General features: G+C 31.7%; 1 protein-coding gene across 7 annotated transcripts in view; it reads left to right on the forward strand.

The window, feature by feature from the left end:
- The window catches only part of LOC141459149 (uncharacterized), a 48,782-nt gene extending 36,141 nt beyond the window's left edge, over positions 1-12,641 (forward strand). For 4 of the 7 annotated variants that reach the window (XM_074137823.1, XM_074137826.1, XM_074137828.1 and 1 more), the window contains 2 exons: positions 688-761; positions 12,472-12,641. In XM_074137823.1, the coding sequence (XP_073993924.1) occupies positions 688-759 (72 nt within the window). In that variant the 3' untranslated portion in view covers positions 760-761; positions 12,472-12,641. Of the gene's footprint in view, positions 1-687; positions 762-1,009; positions 1,079-1,158; positions 1,255-3,567; positions 4,753-5,805; positions 5,941-12,471 lie in introns of those variants that run through there. The other 3 variants (XR_012461390.1, XM_074137825.1, XM_074137824.1) reach the window with 3 other exon arrangements.
- The last annotated feature ends 4,661 nt before the right edge of the window (positions 12,642-17,302 follow it).

A 17,302-nucleotide genomic window follows, 5' to 3' on the forward strand; every position in this document is an offset into this window, starting at 1 on the left:
AAAAGACAACGTCCCGCAATACGCAAAGACATCTTTCGATTTCCATAAGCCTTATATCTACTTGTTGCAATTGGGAATATTATCACCGTTGCATTACATTCCACTCCACACCAAACGTTTGTAGAAAAAACAACCTGAACGTCGAATAACTCGAGCCTGCCTAGATCTTGACTTTGCCACCATAAGTGCTGCTAGAAGCAAAGCGTGGGAGTCCAGAGTTTTGGCTTGCCTATTCGTTAATTGTGCCCAATTTGAACAGATTCTTTAAAAAAAAATAACGTAATTTTGACAATAAACTGAAATTTGTTTTTCATATTTTAAATTACCATAACTTTTGAAAAACCTAACCGATTTCAAAAAATTTTTTTTTGTTTTTTTAGGAGCTCAAATACTATAAAAATATGCAACAAAAAATATATCGTTCCATTTGAAAAACAAAAGTTGGATGCTGTATCTCGAGATACAGGGGTTTCAAAAACTGGGTCAATCACTGAAAATAAACTAGACTAATAATGATTAAATACGTGTTTTTTATTTTTTCGAAATTTCCCGCCTTAAAAAAAAAAGTGGGTGGAGCATATAACTTTGGTCACCCTGTATATATATATGTACACATATATATTATAAATGGAGTAAACTGCAGCAATTGAATGTCACCTTTATTAACAAACTATTCTTACGTTACAGATCCTGATGAAGACAATGCCAACTTCTATGTTCAGACTATTAACTGGCCAGGAAGCTCCACTTTACATATAAAGGTAAACAATTAAAGTTACTGACACAAAAGAAAAAGAAAATTAGAAAAAAGAAAAAGAATACTCATTCGAAATAAACCAAATTTATTATTATTTTTTTTTATTAGTAATCAAAAATTGACAAATATTCCTTGAAGCCTATTTCAGACTGAACTAGATCGAAACTTTCTATGTGCTTAGGTAAAACCAAATACCATTATGAATTCTCTAAACATTTTTCCTGTTAATTTGCTTTTTACCATTGTTACAAGCTGTCACAGACTTAATGTGATCTGTCCTCACACACAAAACATGTGTCATCATATACCAAAGCCGTGAAGGTTAGTTTAGTGTCACTAAACTCTTAAATTCAGCCAATTTGTCTGAACTGGACTATATTATCTTTTTACGGACTGTTCAGGCTATTTGTGGTAGGAAAAACATGTGACTATATACAGCAGTTCAGAGCTTGTAATTGGAAAAATATGCGTTGCATTGGCGGGAAATCTCATGTCAAAGGTTGGTCTACTTATTAAGTGTAGTATCTTGATTTATTACCATACCTATTTTTCCTTATGTAAACTGCTAGGAAGTGGCAAGGTTATGTGCTAGGATATCTAATACTTTAATAAGTAGCGCAGGGCTTCTGTAAATCTGATCGTATTGTTGCCCATCAGACCTTGCAGTCAGTTCCATCTGCACACACAGAGCAGCCAGTCTAGGCCTTAGCTTCTTCAACTGCCATCTGCCTAATTAGATTGATCCCAAGGCAACTTCCATTTAGAGCTCCACAAAAATGGTTCATGGTTCTTCAGTTATTTTATTCAGTAAATTCAGAGTTTGAAACACTTGAGTAGCCAAGAAGTTGCACACTCCTTTCTTATTTGAGTTGATCGCATAACGGAAATAGTCTTGTACACTAAATTATTTTAGTGCATATTTAAAGGGGGCCGCGGCAAGGATTCAGAGGTGACGAGTGGGGTTTAATTTTACATGTACATGGAGTCAAAAATCAACGGAAATAAGTACTTATATTCACTTAATCCAGCTAATCAAAATATCTCTTAGAAAGCTAATTGTTCCAAGAAAACGGAAATAAATGTTCTAATTACATGGAAATATAAGTAATAATAATAGTTTGGCACCACACAATGGATTTTCAGGGAATGACGGAGCCCTTTAATAAAATAAATAATAATAAAATAAAATAAAAGATCTTAATGGATGAGTTGCTGCCTAGTGGTGTTAAAATTAAAACAAAATGAAAAGAAGTTAAATATTTTATTTCTGACTTACTCGTCATTTTTCAAAATACCATGAACAATTTAACATTTACAACAAAAGAAAAACACAAACTAATAGAGGCTTCTTTTTAATTTCAGTTACAAAATAAATGTAAAAATAAGTAATTATCGTAAATGTAAATAATAATAATAATAATAAATTAGAAAAGAACTTGTTAACTTTTACATTAATACCTAAACACTTTAAATTCTTCTGGAATTAAGCAGACATTTGTATTACTGAATTTCCAATCTAAGTTTTACTCATTTTATACTCAATAATTTGAGCCAAGTAAGCTTAAAATTTTAAAACAAAAAGAATGTTTCATTAAGCTTGGTGCTCTGGTAATCTTACGGAGAGGCGCCTAGGACGCTCATTCTCTGTCTCTCTTTTGGTTTTTCTTCACCCTTCCCAAATCCCTGAAGGTAATTCCTCGGGATTACACCCTCCAAAGAAGGTATGAATGAAGATGTGGTAGTAGAATTATCACCAACAAGCCGTAATTAGAGAGCATCAAACAACTTTTTCAATACAGCGTCACTCACCGTGTCCAGAGCCCACTACTAGTGATAGCTATTTGAGCGGACTCGGTTCACTGGAACAAATCCAATGGTGGAACGAGTTGATTCAAATCCCATTTTAAGGAAAATTAAAACTGAAAATAATTAATACTGAAGTTACTAAAATATACTCAAATACAATATTTAACTGACTTGAGACTGTCATGTAGGAGTCACTGACATATTCTATCTTGTAAAGTCAAGCCACCTCAATAAAAAACATGGCAAACTTGAAATACTGAAACTTGGAGGAGGGAATAAGTTTCAAGATTTTTTAGAAGACTGTCAATAATTCTAAAATAATAATAATAATAATAATATTTACTTCATTATTTATTTTGTTTTTTTCTTAACACTATGTACTAAGCTCTATGTTAGCTGCACTGAATGTTGATTTGTACATAATGTAAATAATATTAGAAAATTATTTGCGAAGTATCAAAGCATAAATTATTTCATTTGAACAGAAAATAATTGCTATAATAATATTACATAATAGAGAACATTAATTAGATACGAACTAGCTGATTAAATATAGGCAGCAGAGGTTGGGGAACGATTAAACAACTTCGGTTCCAATCCTAACACTTTCATTGGTTAATCCCCTGGAATCAGTGGAGTTGAAACCAGAACGATTTAAATCCTTTTGAGTTCGGACTCGATGTTTGTGAAATAGGTAATAAGAGTGGGAGAGAGTCTGTAGTAAGTAAGCAAGTTAGGTAATACAATTTTTTGGCCCAGTTTTACTTTGAACAGCACATTATCACGTTTGAACTTGTGCTTTTCAAGATTATAAGTGTAGTTAAGAAAATAAAGAATGCTCCAATCACTTAGTAAAAGGTTGCGACAAGAGCTTATTCCTTTTGCAGTAATAATATTATTTAAAATAAGATAGTATTTTAAACGCTTAATATTCAAAATAGATTAATATTTATTTCTTTATAAGTAATTATCGTTTTGTTTTTAAGGTTTATATTTTGTTTTAGGGGAATAATGTTGTAATCTTCGTTTCCTTAACATCATTAGTTTTAAAGATCTTGAATCCTTCCCTCTTGACAAAGTAACTTCAATCCCTCAGTGGTCTAGCTGGATTAATGAATAAAACTGCATGGCTTTCTTGAAATCCTGTATTTAAGTGTAGCCTATTTTTAGATTTTTGGTTTAATATTAGTCTGTCCGGTAGGACAGTTGTATAAGGGTTGTTCGTCAAAAACTGCACAAAAAAAGCGTAACGTTGAAAAACACCCAACTTTGACCATTTTCGTTCTTTTTTTCTATAAAAGATATAATTCCCAAATTTCCATTAAAATACAGAGCAAATCCTCCGTATTGTATTTTTTGCAACAACCCAGATCTAATAGATTTCGTGAAAACTGTTGCCAAAAATTGGAAAAAATATTCTTGATCTTGTTGTTGATCTTCTTCTTTTTCTTCTTCTTGTTAGCTTTTTTGTAAACCACGTAGCGTGAACTGATTTTCATGAATGAGGTGTCATTTGCTTCAAACTTTTATGCAAGTTTGCATTTTAGAGGTCTCGACGCCGCGCATCTTTAATAAGAGAATTGGCCCTACGCAAGTAAAGCCCTCTCTTAACTATTAATACTAATAACTTTGTACATCGGAGCCCGATTTTGAGAAAATTTGGCCGAAAGAATTGACTCTAAAGTGCCATTCTGCTCTTACACTTTCTAAAGGGAAGTGTTACAATCATTCAAATTATCTACTCGTAAACTAATTTTCATGAATGAATTTTCATTTAGTTCAACATAAAAACATTTTATTCCCTATTACCGGCGTGAACCAGCCTGATTGTTTTAGATATCCTAATATTTATTCACTATTAGATACATTTAAAGTTGTTCATATCAAGGAACAAAAAAAAACCTATGTAAAAGGTACAAGAATCTAGTTAACAAAAACTTACAGTTTAAAAAGTTCAGTATAAGGGCTGCTTAAACGACTAAATGTACACAAATCAGCAAGTACCCATTTCATCTTTACTTCAGCTCCTAATTTCAGCCATTTAGAAACGTACGAAGAAGATTATGTGTTTTATTCAAATTTTATAACAATATCATTTAAGTAATACTGCATTAAAATTTCATTAATATTGTTTAGAATTTATTAGATGTCACACACCCTAATGCTGGCCACTTTCATCTCCAAAATATTTGCTCAGTAAGTATTAGTACACCATTTAACTTAGATTGTTGTTGTTTTCTTAATGCCGTCCGTCATTGGCGCTTAGCCATTAGACGTCTCGGATTCCAATATAGATTAATTGTAATGGGTGGTATCATTTATGAATCACTAAATCTTTAAAAATCATTGAATAACAGCCTTATACTTAACTGTTTAAACTGTAAGCTTTTGCTAAGGAGATTTTATGTATAATAGAGTAATTGCAAATTAGGAATTTTATTTTCTGTGACTTAAAGAAATATAGTTTTGTTATTAACTGGGAAAGCTAGCTAACTTTAAATGGAATATTTTAGTAAATTGGTCGACATTTGTAGGAATGTGTAGGGTAAGTACAGAAACTAGAATCAGTGGAAAAAGTTAGTGGAGTCGATTCCAGCTGTGGAACTGATTCGAATCCAAAGGCGAACTTGTTCTGCTCAACACTACTTACACTACTGCTTAAGTCAAATTTTTTACAACGCTAATCATAACTATCAGCCCATCTTACCACAATATCAATTAATTTAAACAAAAATATCCTTTTTCTTGGTTTAGATTTTTTTTCTACAATTCCGTTAAATAAAACTTGAATGTTTAATAGAAAAATCATTTATGTTACGCTCGTAAACAGGAGGGACTTTAGGGAAAAATAGTGCAGCCAAACGAATCTCTCAGTTGGCCTTCTTCTAAACCTTTCACGTCCCTAAGTTGTCTATACCCATAAACTTGCACTCGTCTGAATAAAGTTCAGTTTCTGTAATTTTCACTCTGTTTAGCTGATCTCAAGTCCTTGAAGCACAATCCTGATTAGCGAACTTGAAGCTGCACTGTGATAATGTAGCTTTTAGTGACTTCATCCCCCTTATAAAGCTTACTTCCCATTCTCTTATCACAATTCCTAGTGTTTCGAAACAGACTTGAGCTCACGTTTATCATAGATCTTGTGTCTTCGGGGGCACGGATGAGTTGCATGGCCCGTGAAGTATGATCTAATCTATTGTTAATGTTTCTTCGGTTTGTCCGACATAATATTACTTTTTCAGTGTTTACTGCTAGGATGTTAACTCTATGTGAAGGGGTTTCTCCCGAATAACGAAGGTAATCTTCGATTAACTAAGGTGTTCTCATTTTAATTCAATTTAAGTATTTTTTCAATTTTTGGCACCCGAGGAGTGGTAATATTTTTATTTTGTATTTAAATTTTTAGTTTTTATACTCAGAATTGTAAATTGCATATTTTCCTATAAAAACTAAGACAAAAAAATTAAATAAAAAATACAAATTTTATACCCTTATTGCAGTGGTCTTAAAAAAGAAAGTAGTGTAAATATTGTAAATGTTGTAATGCTAGACTTATAAAATAAAATCTATGATAAAATCATTAAAAAATAAAAGTTACAAAAAAAGTTTAAAAATCATAAAATATATTTAAAAAAAAAAAGAGAACATGTTTAAAAACGTATATAAAAAATGTTTTTGTGTGTCATTTTGTAATGTTAACTTTATTATTTTTACTCTCAGAAGGCTAATTTAATTAAAAAAATCTGTGTACACATTTTACAAACATTAAAAGTTTAAGAATGATGTAGTATTATATAAATAATTACTGTTTTGTACATATAGATTTTTTTATATTAATTTATTTTTATTTATGTACTTTATATTTTATTGCATATTGTGAGCAAATTGAGTAATCGTACCGTAAGTTTTTCTATTAGTTGCTTTGCGAGTATTGTAATCCAAGATGGCGTATCTTTCTCCTTATGCGCACGTATTAAAATAAAAAATTAAAAGGACCTAGGGAGAAAATAAACGAAACCATAGTCTACCTAGGATTTTATATTAAATGTTCACAGCTTTATAAATTAATTTCGGCAGTGAATTGTTTTTTAATATACAATGTTAAGTAAAATTAAATCATAAATTTATTAATTGGTTTTACAAAATTAATTGGAGAATTAAAATTTATAATGCTCCCATAAAAAATTGGTGCAAAATTATCATTGTACCTCTCAGCTGTTCAGTAGACCTATAATCCTTGAACTACATTGAACAGTTTGCCCTCAGATGTTGCACAGAAATATTCCTTCTGTGAGAGCCAGAACGGATCGTTTTCGATTATTTGAAGTTAAGATTTAATGATGTACTCTAAATTTCTGGTTTCTTTCATTTATCACTGGCGACGTTTAGTACTATCTATTATCTACAGAATATACCAGATTGAAATAATCTTAGGAAAGAAGGTGATTCTTCATTCATTTTCTTAAAGAGGTTTTTAAGAAAAAACTATGGACCAAATCTCTACAGTTTAGAAGAAACTAGCCATTTTATAATATTTTTATAAGCATTATGACTTTTTCGCGTATAGAAATAATTTTAAGGTCTAGGAGGTCAGAGCTATTGCAAATTTAATCACATCAATTGAAATAACATTGAATTTTCTATAAGAGTATGAAATCATTTTTCCTAATATTATAAGAAATAGTATAAGTTTAAAAGTATGTCACAATTTTCAACATTCTAGGTTTTTTTTCTATAGGTACGAGCTTACAGATATTTTAAAATATTCTTCAATTAATGTTTTCAACATTTAAATCAAGATTATTAAAAAAGTATGAATGTCAAAGAGGATGTAAATAGGTGAAAGATTAGGTTTAGGTTTTTATTTTTCAACTTCACTTATTTTCGTGTAGTTTTTTGAGTAAATATGAGAGAAAAACTAAAAGAAAATAAATAAATATAAGTTACAAAAATTGTATAAATAATCTTATATCTATTTATACACTCTTTGATATTTGAAATATTAGAGTACTACCTGTATAATCTATCTCAAAGAACATTAAATTTTTTTACATTACAAGAATCTCAAATTTAAAAAAAAAAATCAGAAGTATTGATTCAAATTTGAAGTATCATGTTCCCTTAAGTTATTTTATTTTTTATTTTTTTATCCAATAGATAATGTGATTGCACAGAACTAATCCTACAATTTTAATTGCAATCATTTTCTGGAAAAATTATTTAGTATGAGTTATGAGTAACGTCGAAGTTACATTTGCTTGACCGCATAAGCTCTAGAGAATTAAAGAAGATAGGGAGCTTCTCGCTACCTGATAGTAAGACCCAGTCATAAATCATAGCCAGCAATTTGTATCCAAATCCCCCTCTGAGATAGAAAATTTATGTAACACTTTGTAAAATATTCTTTCTACATCTCAGTTTTATTATTTTTAAAAAACTTCGTACATATTTTCTAGAACTTTTACTTTAACTTTTGTAAATGTGTTTGGGGGAAAAGTTATCTGTATTCTATCTAGGCTTCTTGAGTTGTGAAATAAGGAAAAGGGTTTAACAGAATGTGTAAAAGTGGGAGTGAGCCAAACGGCTAACATCACCGCGACCCGTAGGGTTGCATTGTAACATCCCCCGGTCACTAGCGCTAACCGATGTCTCAGACCAAATGCGCAAGCAGGTTCTTAAACCTGCCTAATGCTCAACGAGACAATATGTGAAGGATAAGTGAGAACGAGCCAGTCAGTGCTGTCGTACAGCATCTCAAAAAGGACTGAAAACATAGATTTTCACAATTCTTTTTTATTTAGACAATTTTCACTGATGCTTAAAGCAAACGAAGATGCCAAACTTGGATCGTTGGTACCAACTAGCAAAAGAAGCTAAAGGCATTGGAAATGGATGTCTTACGTCGGTACCTAAGAAAATAAATATAGTTCAGAAAAGGTTATTCAAAACGAGAACATTTGGGAAATAATTATGATAAAAGAGGATGTGCCGGAAACAATACAAGGAAGGAGGCTACAGCTATATAAGAAAAATAAACGATGAAAGATTCATCTTAAAATTTTCAAATGACGCTTAAAGATGTGCAAAAGAGAGATATAAGCTCTGTTGGGTAGACATGGTAATGGAGACGTGACAGACTGGCGATTAGCAAGAAGTTATGGATAGAGACTGGTGGAGAAAAGCAAAAAAGAGATAAAATATTTTTTGGAAAACACTCAAATAACGGTACATACTTTTAAAAAATAAAATAAAATTTAAATAAATACATTTTTATTTTAATTATAGAAATTTGTTCTATCTTAAATCTATAAGCCTGTAATTATTATATATATTATAATAATTATTACTAGAAGTAACTTCTGTAGTAAAAGATAAACAGTTTGTAAACACATTTTTCTGAAAATAAAAAAAAACATTAAGTTGATGTACATAATTTCTCTAAGGGTATGAATCTGTTTTGTAAAATTTAGTGTTTTATTGTTCTTCCTAATCTCTAAAACAGAACAAGAACAAACAGAGATTTTGTGAAAATAGTGGTCCTATACCTCACCAGTGATAAATACAGCAGTTAAGAAATTAAGAGAAACTAATGAGACAGATATCACGGTCGTTTAGTTACTTTTGGGTCGAATGGAGATTGAGTCTGAAACTATTGCTACTGTTTATTAACAGCCCTTTGCTTGGACTCATTCAAAAACATGTAGCCCATGAATCCTTAAATGCTACTTTAATTTTGCCCACAATTTACTTTAAACCAAAAAATTAAATGAATTATTTAAAGAAATCTAATATTACAATTACTGTATTTTTTTTAACTGTTACCATAAAAGTAGGTTATCTTAAAAAGTTTACTTGTAAAAAAACTGGTGCCTTCAAAATTTTTAGTTCCTGGTTTTAAGAAGTTGGAACATTTTCCTGAGCTGGATGTAAATTCACACTTAATGGGCAGCGCAGACAGTGAATAGGGTCTCAATTCTCTTACATATGTATATGTAACTATACACAGCGCAGACTGGGTGAGACCTCTTTCTAAATCTGCACCTACAATTATATTCCAAAAAGATCGGCCATAAGTTTTCGCCATCACGATAATTAACGTAATTAACTCAACCAATCAAGAACACTGTCAGAATTAGGTGAAACACCCCTTTGATGACTGTGTCATTGGGTGAATGTGATATTAATTTTCTCATACAAAAATGTAACAGAGCAGTGTGCTCTCATTAACTAAATTTCCTCTGACTAATTTTACGCAAACCTGTTTGTGGAACTTTGTTAAACACTCTTTAAAGTGTTTAATTGATCTACGAATGTGGTCTCTATTCTAGTATATAAAAAATTGTTCATTTATTCCGTTCCGTATACAGAAGGCAGAGCCACGACCAACTTTAATTTCTGGCTAGAAAGTTTGGAAGGCACCTCAGGTTTTTAAAATTTAAGTTCTTAAGATGCTTTTATAAGAAAATTATTTCGTTAAGTTACCAAATGACAAAGATGTAATGCTATTTATCCAAGTCAGTATTATTATTATTATTGCGATAAAACTTTTTTATTTTTTTATGCGTTTGACAACATTAGGTAGCTTTATGAAGATTTGCTCGTAACTAGAAGCTATTAAAAGTCGCCTATTTTAAAATAATAGACTGTCTTAACAAATTCTATTTCGTGAGCAAGAAGTATATTATATACTGGTTGTATCCAAAGCGTGGGATGATGATTTTGGGCATTATCTATTCTAATAAGATGCCTGTCTTTTTAAAATTATTTTCCCATTAAAATTACTGCTGTTAACGGCAAGAGAAGTTGTGGAGATAACGAAAATTGAATGTTATTAGTGCAAGTTATGTGTAAGTGTTTTTCTAATTTAGTAAGAAAGCTCTTGCAAGCACCAAAAACGCTTCAAAACGCCTTTATATTAAAATTTCACCTTGGCACTTTGGAACTAAAATCGTTTACAGTATAGCTGAAATTACTTGCTTTGACTAATTTATTAAATAGTAGTAGTAAATAATCGGGTGAATCTAAAAATATTATTTCATTTCGAATCACTCTTATTTTTTCAACTCACCTTATTAAAAGTTATTTTCGGTTAAAAAAAAAATAATAATAACTATGTTGGCAATGGGATGTTCTAATGATGGATGACCCATTACGATTGAGTTACAATCCAACTTTCTGCCAGCTGCTGAACCCTTTGGGCTATCCCTCGGATATCACGATGCATAGTTAAAAAAAGACCTAGTTTCTAGATTCTGTGATTAAAATTTTTTTATACCAAGGAAGCTATGGAATGGCCAAACACATGATCGGATGGAGTTGAGACTGGATTGTATCGAAGTTAAAGCAGGTCTAATACTATCAAGCTCTCTTTTTTCTCTCTTTAAATTTGTTGGTAGGGTGCGGCCTGGTCGAGCGTCATTTTTGTTGATGTAACAAAACTATTAGCATTTTTGACAAAACCCGCGCGGAGAATAACACTGGACTAGATATCTAATTAATAACAATAAAGGTTTGGGCTACAGAATAAACCCAGATTCAGACTCGTTTTCAAAAACTGTCCTCTTCCATCTTCTGGAATTACTGTTGTTGATTCGTCTGAGTTTATTTATTTTAGAACAGCTGAATCCTGCGCGATATACTAATGGAAGTTTCGCGAAAATACTCCTAGAAGATTGCCTAGTATAAATGCCTACATCACTGCAGTGCATAACTCGTTGTGTTGAGTGCCCACATACGTTATTTATATGTGGTTTTGCGAATTATGCGACATATTGCACATCAAATCACTCAGGCCGCTAGTTTTACTACATGTACGTAAACTGATCGTAGGTACTACTATGTGTGTATGCCCAGTAGTTCCTTCGCTGTGTTAAGCGAACGATGATTGTTTCTGTTTTTCTGTTATTGATGTTTTCGAAAAAACAGCAATAGTAGATTGCTTTTATGGTGAGATATACATGTTTTCTTACTTAAAATCAATTTGTAACTGGTATCCTTTTTTTTATTTATTTATTTTTGTTTTGTTTTACTACTTCACATCACATAATTTGTTTTACCTGTATAATTTTCGAAATTCCTCCAAAAATCTTTTATATGATAAGTATTTTTCAATAATATAGAAACAGTTTATGTTTCAACTCAATACTATATCTTATTGCTTCTCTCCGCCGGTCTCAGTCCTTTAATTCTTCTCAGAAAATCGCTAGTATGCCAAGTCCTCTTCATTTACTCGTTTTAATGATAAGGTTTTATCGGCAGTGGACAAAGTCTCTTTTAGAGGCCAATTTCTTGATTATATCTCTACGTTTTGGATAGTATTAGTTCCATTCATCAGAAGCTTCTAAAAATAGGTAACAAAAGACAATAGGTTATAGAGTACTCTACGGTGAATCAAACATGATAAAAATTCTGAATGAAGGTTAGTTTATGTAAGATATTAAAGAATAAAAGCCAGACGAGTCACAAATTGCTTTTTTTTAATTTCGGTTTACAATGACGTTTCTTATAATGTTATGAGAAGGTATTTAAAATATTTTCTTATTTGTCTGAGAAAATAGTCAGACTGCCTGTCTTTCTGATTGAATTCAAAATGGAGAGCATCAAATGCTGCCAAAAAGTGATTACATAATGTTTTTCTATCTTAATCTATTTGGAAACTGGCTGAATTCTCTTAATGATCAAATGGTTCGTAAAACTTTTTTTTTTTTTTGTAAGAACTCTAGTTCCTAAACGAAGAAGATATAAAATTATATCAATCCGGCATATATATATTTTTTTTTAATCAACAAACATTATCTGCAATTTAACAAAAATGCTTTGATTGTATTGATCGTTTAAATAACAAACTATTATTAATCTGGCTTACTCTAAAATTTTTAGCATCGAAAGGTTTCAATTTTTATTTTCAGAGTTTTTGTAGAAAACGCTCATAAATTGAACCTGAGCCCTCCACCACCTCCTAATTCGTTTCACTGCCTTCAGGGGGTGATATCACCAACTCGAGGAATCTATGCCCTACCACATCCATATTTATGTGAGTGAAAATAAACGTTTGAAGAAAATTATTTTTTAGTTGAACTATTGGAGTAAAGAGAAAGTCTAGTTTGATTTTTGGTTTTTGTTTTGTAACATGCGTTAGCGCATGGTTTTTACCATATTTTATTTTTTTTCAAAGTAAAGTCCGTCGATTTACTTTACTTCCCGTAATACTCGTATTACAATGTATCAGCAAGTGTATCATTGCACACCAGATTTTTTTTTTTAATATTCTAATATATAGTGATGTACTATACTCTATACTATAAATAGTTTTGTGTACTACGTGCCTAAGTCTGTAAAATATTAGAATAGATAAGAGTATAAGTTTATTTATTTTTTATTTTATACATAACTTGTTTCTAGTCAACTCATTATTTTTTACAAAACAATAAATATCCACATATATGTAATTTAATTTAATTAATTAATTTGTTTTATTATATAAAATAAAGCCCTCTGTTATATGTAATAAGTTGTGATTAAAAATTGAGGAGAAATATTTTGGGGAAAATAACAGATCTTGCTTTTTTTTCTTCCTTTTTTTAACAGTCTGATATTATTTTAGAATACAGAGAATACAAGATATAAATGTATGTGATGACACAAATTAATAAAATTCGAAGTGGAGGAAAAAAAAGTAATTAAATATGAAAAAATAATTGACAAATTGAATGTATTTATTTATACAAATAAATATAGAAATAAATAAAAATAAATTTCTTTATATCTAAAGTTTTCTTATGAAAACCCATTCTAAAACATCCGAATAATGAGGCTACTGCTCTTCTGTTGGAACCGGCGCCTATCCTACAGAGAAATGTAAAGCAGTTACCACGAGCGAGCGAAGTAGTTAAAACTAAACTAGGTAGGTAGGGATTAAACAAAGCTCTTCTAATTTATGTGCGTATTCTGAAGCAAGGGGAATCAACTAAAGAAGATATATACGGCTAAATGACAATTAGCTTTTTATGTAAAAGAGAAGGACATTTTGCAAAACTGTATGTTAGGAACGTGTCGTCGGATAAGACTGACCCTTTTCCAAAAACTAGGAACTGGTAAAGAGCATGAATGAACTGATGTAGGTAATGAGGGCGGTGGTTCAGAAAGTGCAGGAATGGTAAATAGAAAGAAAAAAGGCTTTTGGTGGATTTAAATGGAAAATCGGTAAATATCCTAATTGATCCTGAAGCAACAAAGATAGTTATTGGTTGTAACCTAAGGTGAACAAAAACTGACCCTCACCGTACATTCTTCCTCCGGAAGAAACTTTGAGGAAGACAAGTGATGTGGGTTAAGGCGTTGGTCTAAAACTAAAACTGTTCGACCTGGTAGTTTGGGCGGAGGACGTGCCTCCGTTTGATTTGTACTGGATGGCTAGCTTTTGTTTTTTGTAATCAGAAAAGGCGAGAGATTTTTCTTTTACGGCGAAGAAAAACAAAAATTACAAAGAAAAACCAAGCTGAAAGATCTACTTACAAATTTAAAGAGGATATTTTTTCCTCAATTGGGTGCCATGTAAGGGTATAGGGTGAAAATTCAGAGGTGGGGGACATTGCCATAAACCGTGGCCTGTTTTCATGTGTTTTATAAGGAAAGGAAGAACTAAAATTAAAACTGCGACGCAATCTTCTTTATAACATCTTGATTTATACGCTCAAACACCTCATTTAATTATTACAACAAACGCCAGCGGTAAGAAATCGGAGCGGAGCTATCTCATCTGTATATAGTTGGTTTGGAAAAGCAAGTTGCATATGCTGTGATAATTTTAATAAAGCAGAGAGATATGTATTACAGTTCAATTGATAAAAATCTCTTGCGTTTTTATTTACAAAACTTGGTACCACCAATGCTTATTTGGGTAAAAGTTTATTTTTAAAATGGATCAATAACCGTTAGAATTCTTGAGCATAATCAGGAAGTACCCACAATGACAGCGAACAGATTGGCCAGATGGGCCGTTATTTTAACGTTAATACCGTCAATTTCGTTTGACCACTTAAGTAGCTGACTACCTTTCAGGACTTCCACTTTCGGCTTGAAGAATCCTGTGTAATAAGCGAACTTAAAGAGGATAATTAATTGTAATAGCTGAGTTCAATGATTTCCGGTGACCAATTAGTTTTTACAAGGAGGGCCTTGGAAGATACAACACTGAATCTCACGTTAAGGTATGTGGAAATGGAGTGGCCGAAAAATAAATTTGCCCCAAAATTTACCTATATTGAAATCAGTGATGGCTCTTGCTTATATTGCACAAATATGTAAATTAAAAATTGTTCATTGTTCCCTCATGGCATTATTAACCAATTTCATACAACAGTGGCTTAGTTGATCATCATTTTCACCAAAACGAATTATTTATGACACCTAATAAACTATAGCTGCCTAAAATCTTTATTTTATGTTAATTAATTCATTTTATGTTATGTTAATTGTACGGCTGATGCGCAACCCTAAATCGGGGAAATCAGAAAATTTTCGTTTAATTTAGCTTAATTAACTTTTAAAAATTCTGTCAAATTTCTTTCTGTGTTCCGGTTAAAGGGATTTAAGTTTGCGGTAAGATAATGTTCAATAAGCGTTCACACTGTTTTTTATTTCCAAATATCAACCAACATTACTTTGAGCCTCATGCGTTTTAACCATTTTAAGAGGTCTATATCGAACAGTGACCATACATCCTATATTTAAGAGGACAGACCTTTATTTCACTTCTCTGTTTTCATTTTCTAAAATAGGCCCTTTGTCTTTTATTTTGTGAAGTCGACGCAAAGTATAAAAAAATTCGAATAATGGTGAATAAAATGTGGACGAATGAAAAAACCCAGTTAAAAGTAAGCACAGAAGCATGTTGTATGCATTGTTGTAGTGCACTATTTTCGTAATCAATGTTGTAAACTTATGAATTTTATAAGATATTTTTTGTTTTGTTTTCTTCGATATGTCCTTTATTTGCCCTCAAAAAAAATGGTCACCGTAGTAATCGGGCGTATTAAAAACACGCAAAATATTAGTATATCGAGTTATAGTGTGGTTTTATAATCAAGAAAACATAGTGGTTTCGAGTTTTTTATAATTATGGTTAACTAAAAAACATATTTAATTAAAAATATTAAAAGGAAAATGTGAATTTAAGTATCTTGGTGTTGTAAAGTGTCATATTGAACCTTTTAACGGATGTATGAATGGATACATGATAATGATAATGAATAGATATATGATGATGATAATGAATAGATATATAATAATGATAATGAATAGATATAGATTGTAAGTATGAATTTTTAATATTTATTTTAATAGTAAATACTTTTGGTGGTAATTTGTGCGCTGTCATTTTATACTCATAGAACTTGAATCACAGTAATGTCGGAAGGGATACCCTCAGCGGTTTGCGTACTGGTTCCCACGCGGGATATCCGGGTCCATCGACGAATCCAACACTTAGATTTTCTCATACACATATTTATATAGATATAGAAGTACAATTTTAATTGTATCATACACTCCTGCTGTTTATTTTCTTATCTATTCTTATAAAATATTTACGTTTGTGGTGATGTTGCTTGGACGGCAATAATTAATAGAGGATTTGGATTTGATTTGGTTCTGGCAATAAATTAATTCAGTCGCAGTTTAATGTAATCAGTAATAGTCGTGCTGTTGATGTAGCGTCGAAAGTCTGTGACAAAGCAGAAGAATTCGTTTTGGGTAATTTGGAGTGGTTGTATTTAGAAATGTAACTCCAGACTGCGCTAGCGTATATTAGCATAGAACGGATGTTTGATTTATATCGAATAAGCTAACTTTTAGTGAACATATGGAATTTCGGGAGAAGGTTGGAAAAAGGGGCCTTATAATTTTTTTACCGTCACTTACTTGGTCATCAAGTCTTTTGTGGCTGCGGTGCCGTGGTAGGTCCCGTCCCGTCTATTATCTTATCTTACTTGGTCATTTATGTAGACTGTGAAGATGAGATTGGAGTCATGCAAGAGGCCTACATGCAGTTCCGGGGGTCGTTTAAGGATCAACCCCCCGAAATTGTGAGAAAAAAAAAGTTTCTCAATGTGTTACAAAAAATATAAAATATGCTATGTCCTTTATTAAGAAATTCTTGCTCTTAGGAGAGATTAAAAGTCTTAGCCAGCTAAATCTATTATAGAAACAAGCATGAACCCATCTGTTGTCTTCATTCTAAACATAATTCTTTTATCTAAAATTTAGAAGTAAGTTTCGTTTATGTCGGAATCGGCTAGTCAGCCTATTTTGCCACGTCCTAGGGATTTATGGTGGCGCCCTCAAGGTGAAGCATATACGCTGGACTCCTGCGTAAGTAAAGCTAGAGGGAACAAGTTTTTAGTGACAAATTCTCAGCTATTCATACCGCTCACTCTGACAGGAAATAAGTACTCAATACGCGAAATGCCGTTTCTTCTTCTTCCTTGACAAAGTCTATCCGTTGACTTATTTATTTAGTTTGTTGTGTGTGGTTCTTCTACGACCTTCTGGCCTTGTTGAAGTAATGGGTAATAAACTTAGGCTAATAATGAATTTTTTCGTCTTTGGGCCTGTTTTTCACCCACCAATTGGTACTACTATTTCTTTGTCTTATGCCAATGCTTTGTTGGTTGTACTACTGAGGCTTTCCCTTCGCCAAATAGCTGAAGTTCTGATCATGTTCACTAAAGCAGACTTTAC

This window comes from Rhodnius prolixus, unplaced genomic scaffold (assembly GCF_049639745.1).
Source record: "Rhodnius prolixus isolate KJV_2025 unplaced genomic scaffold, Rpr scaffold_11, whole genome shotgun sequence".
Lineage (NCBI taxonomy): Eukaryota > Metazoa > Arthropoda > Insecta > Hemiptera > Reduviidae > Rhodnius > Rhodnius prolixus.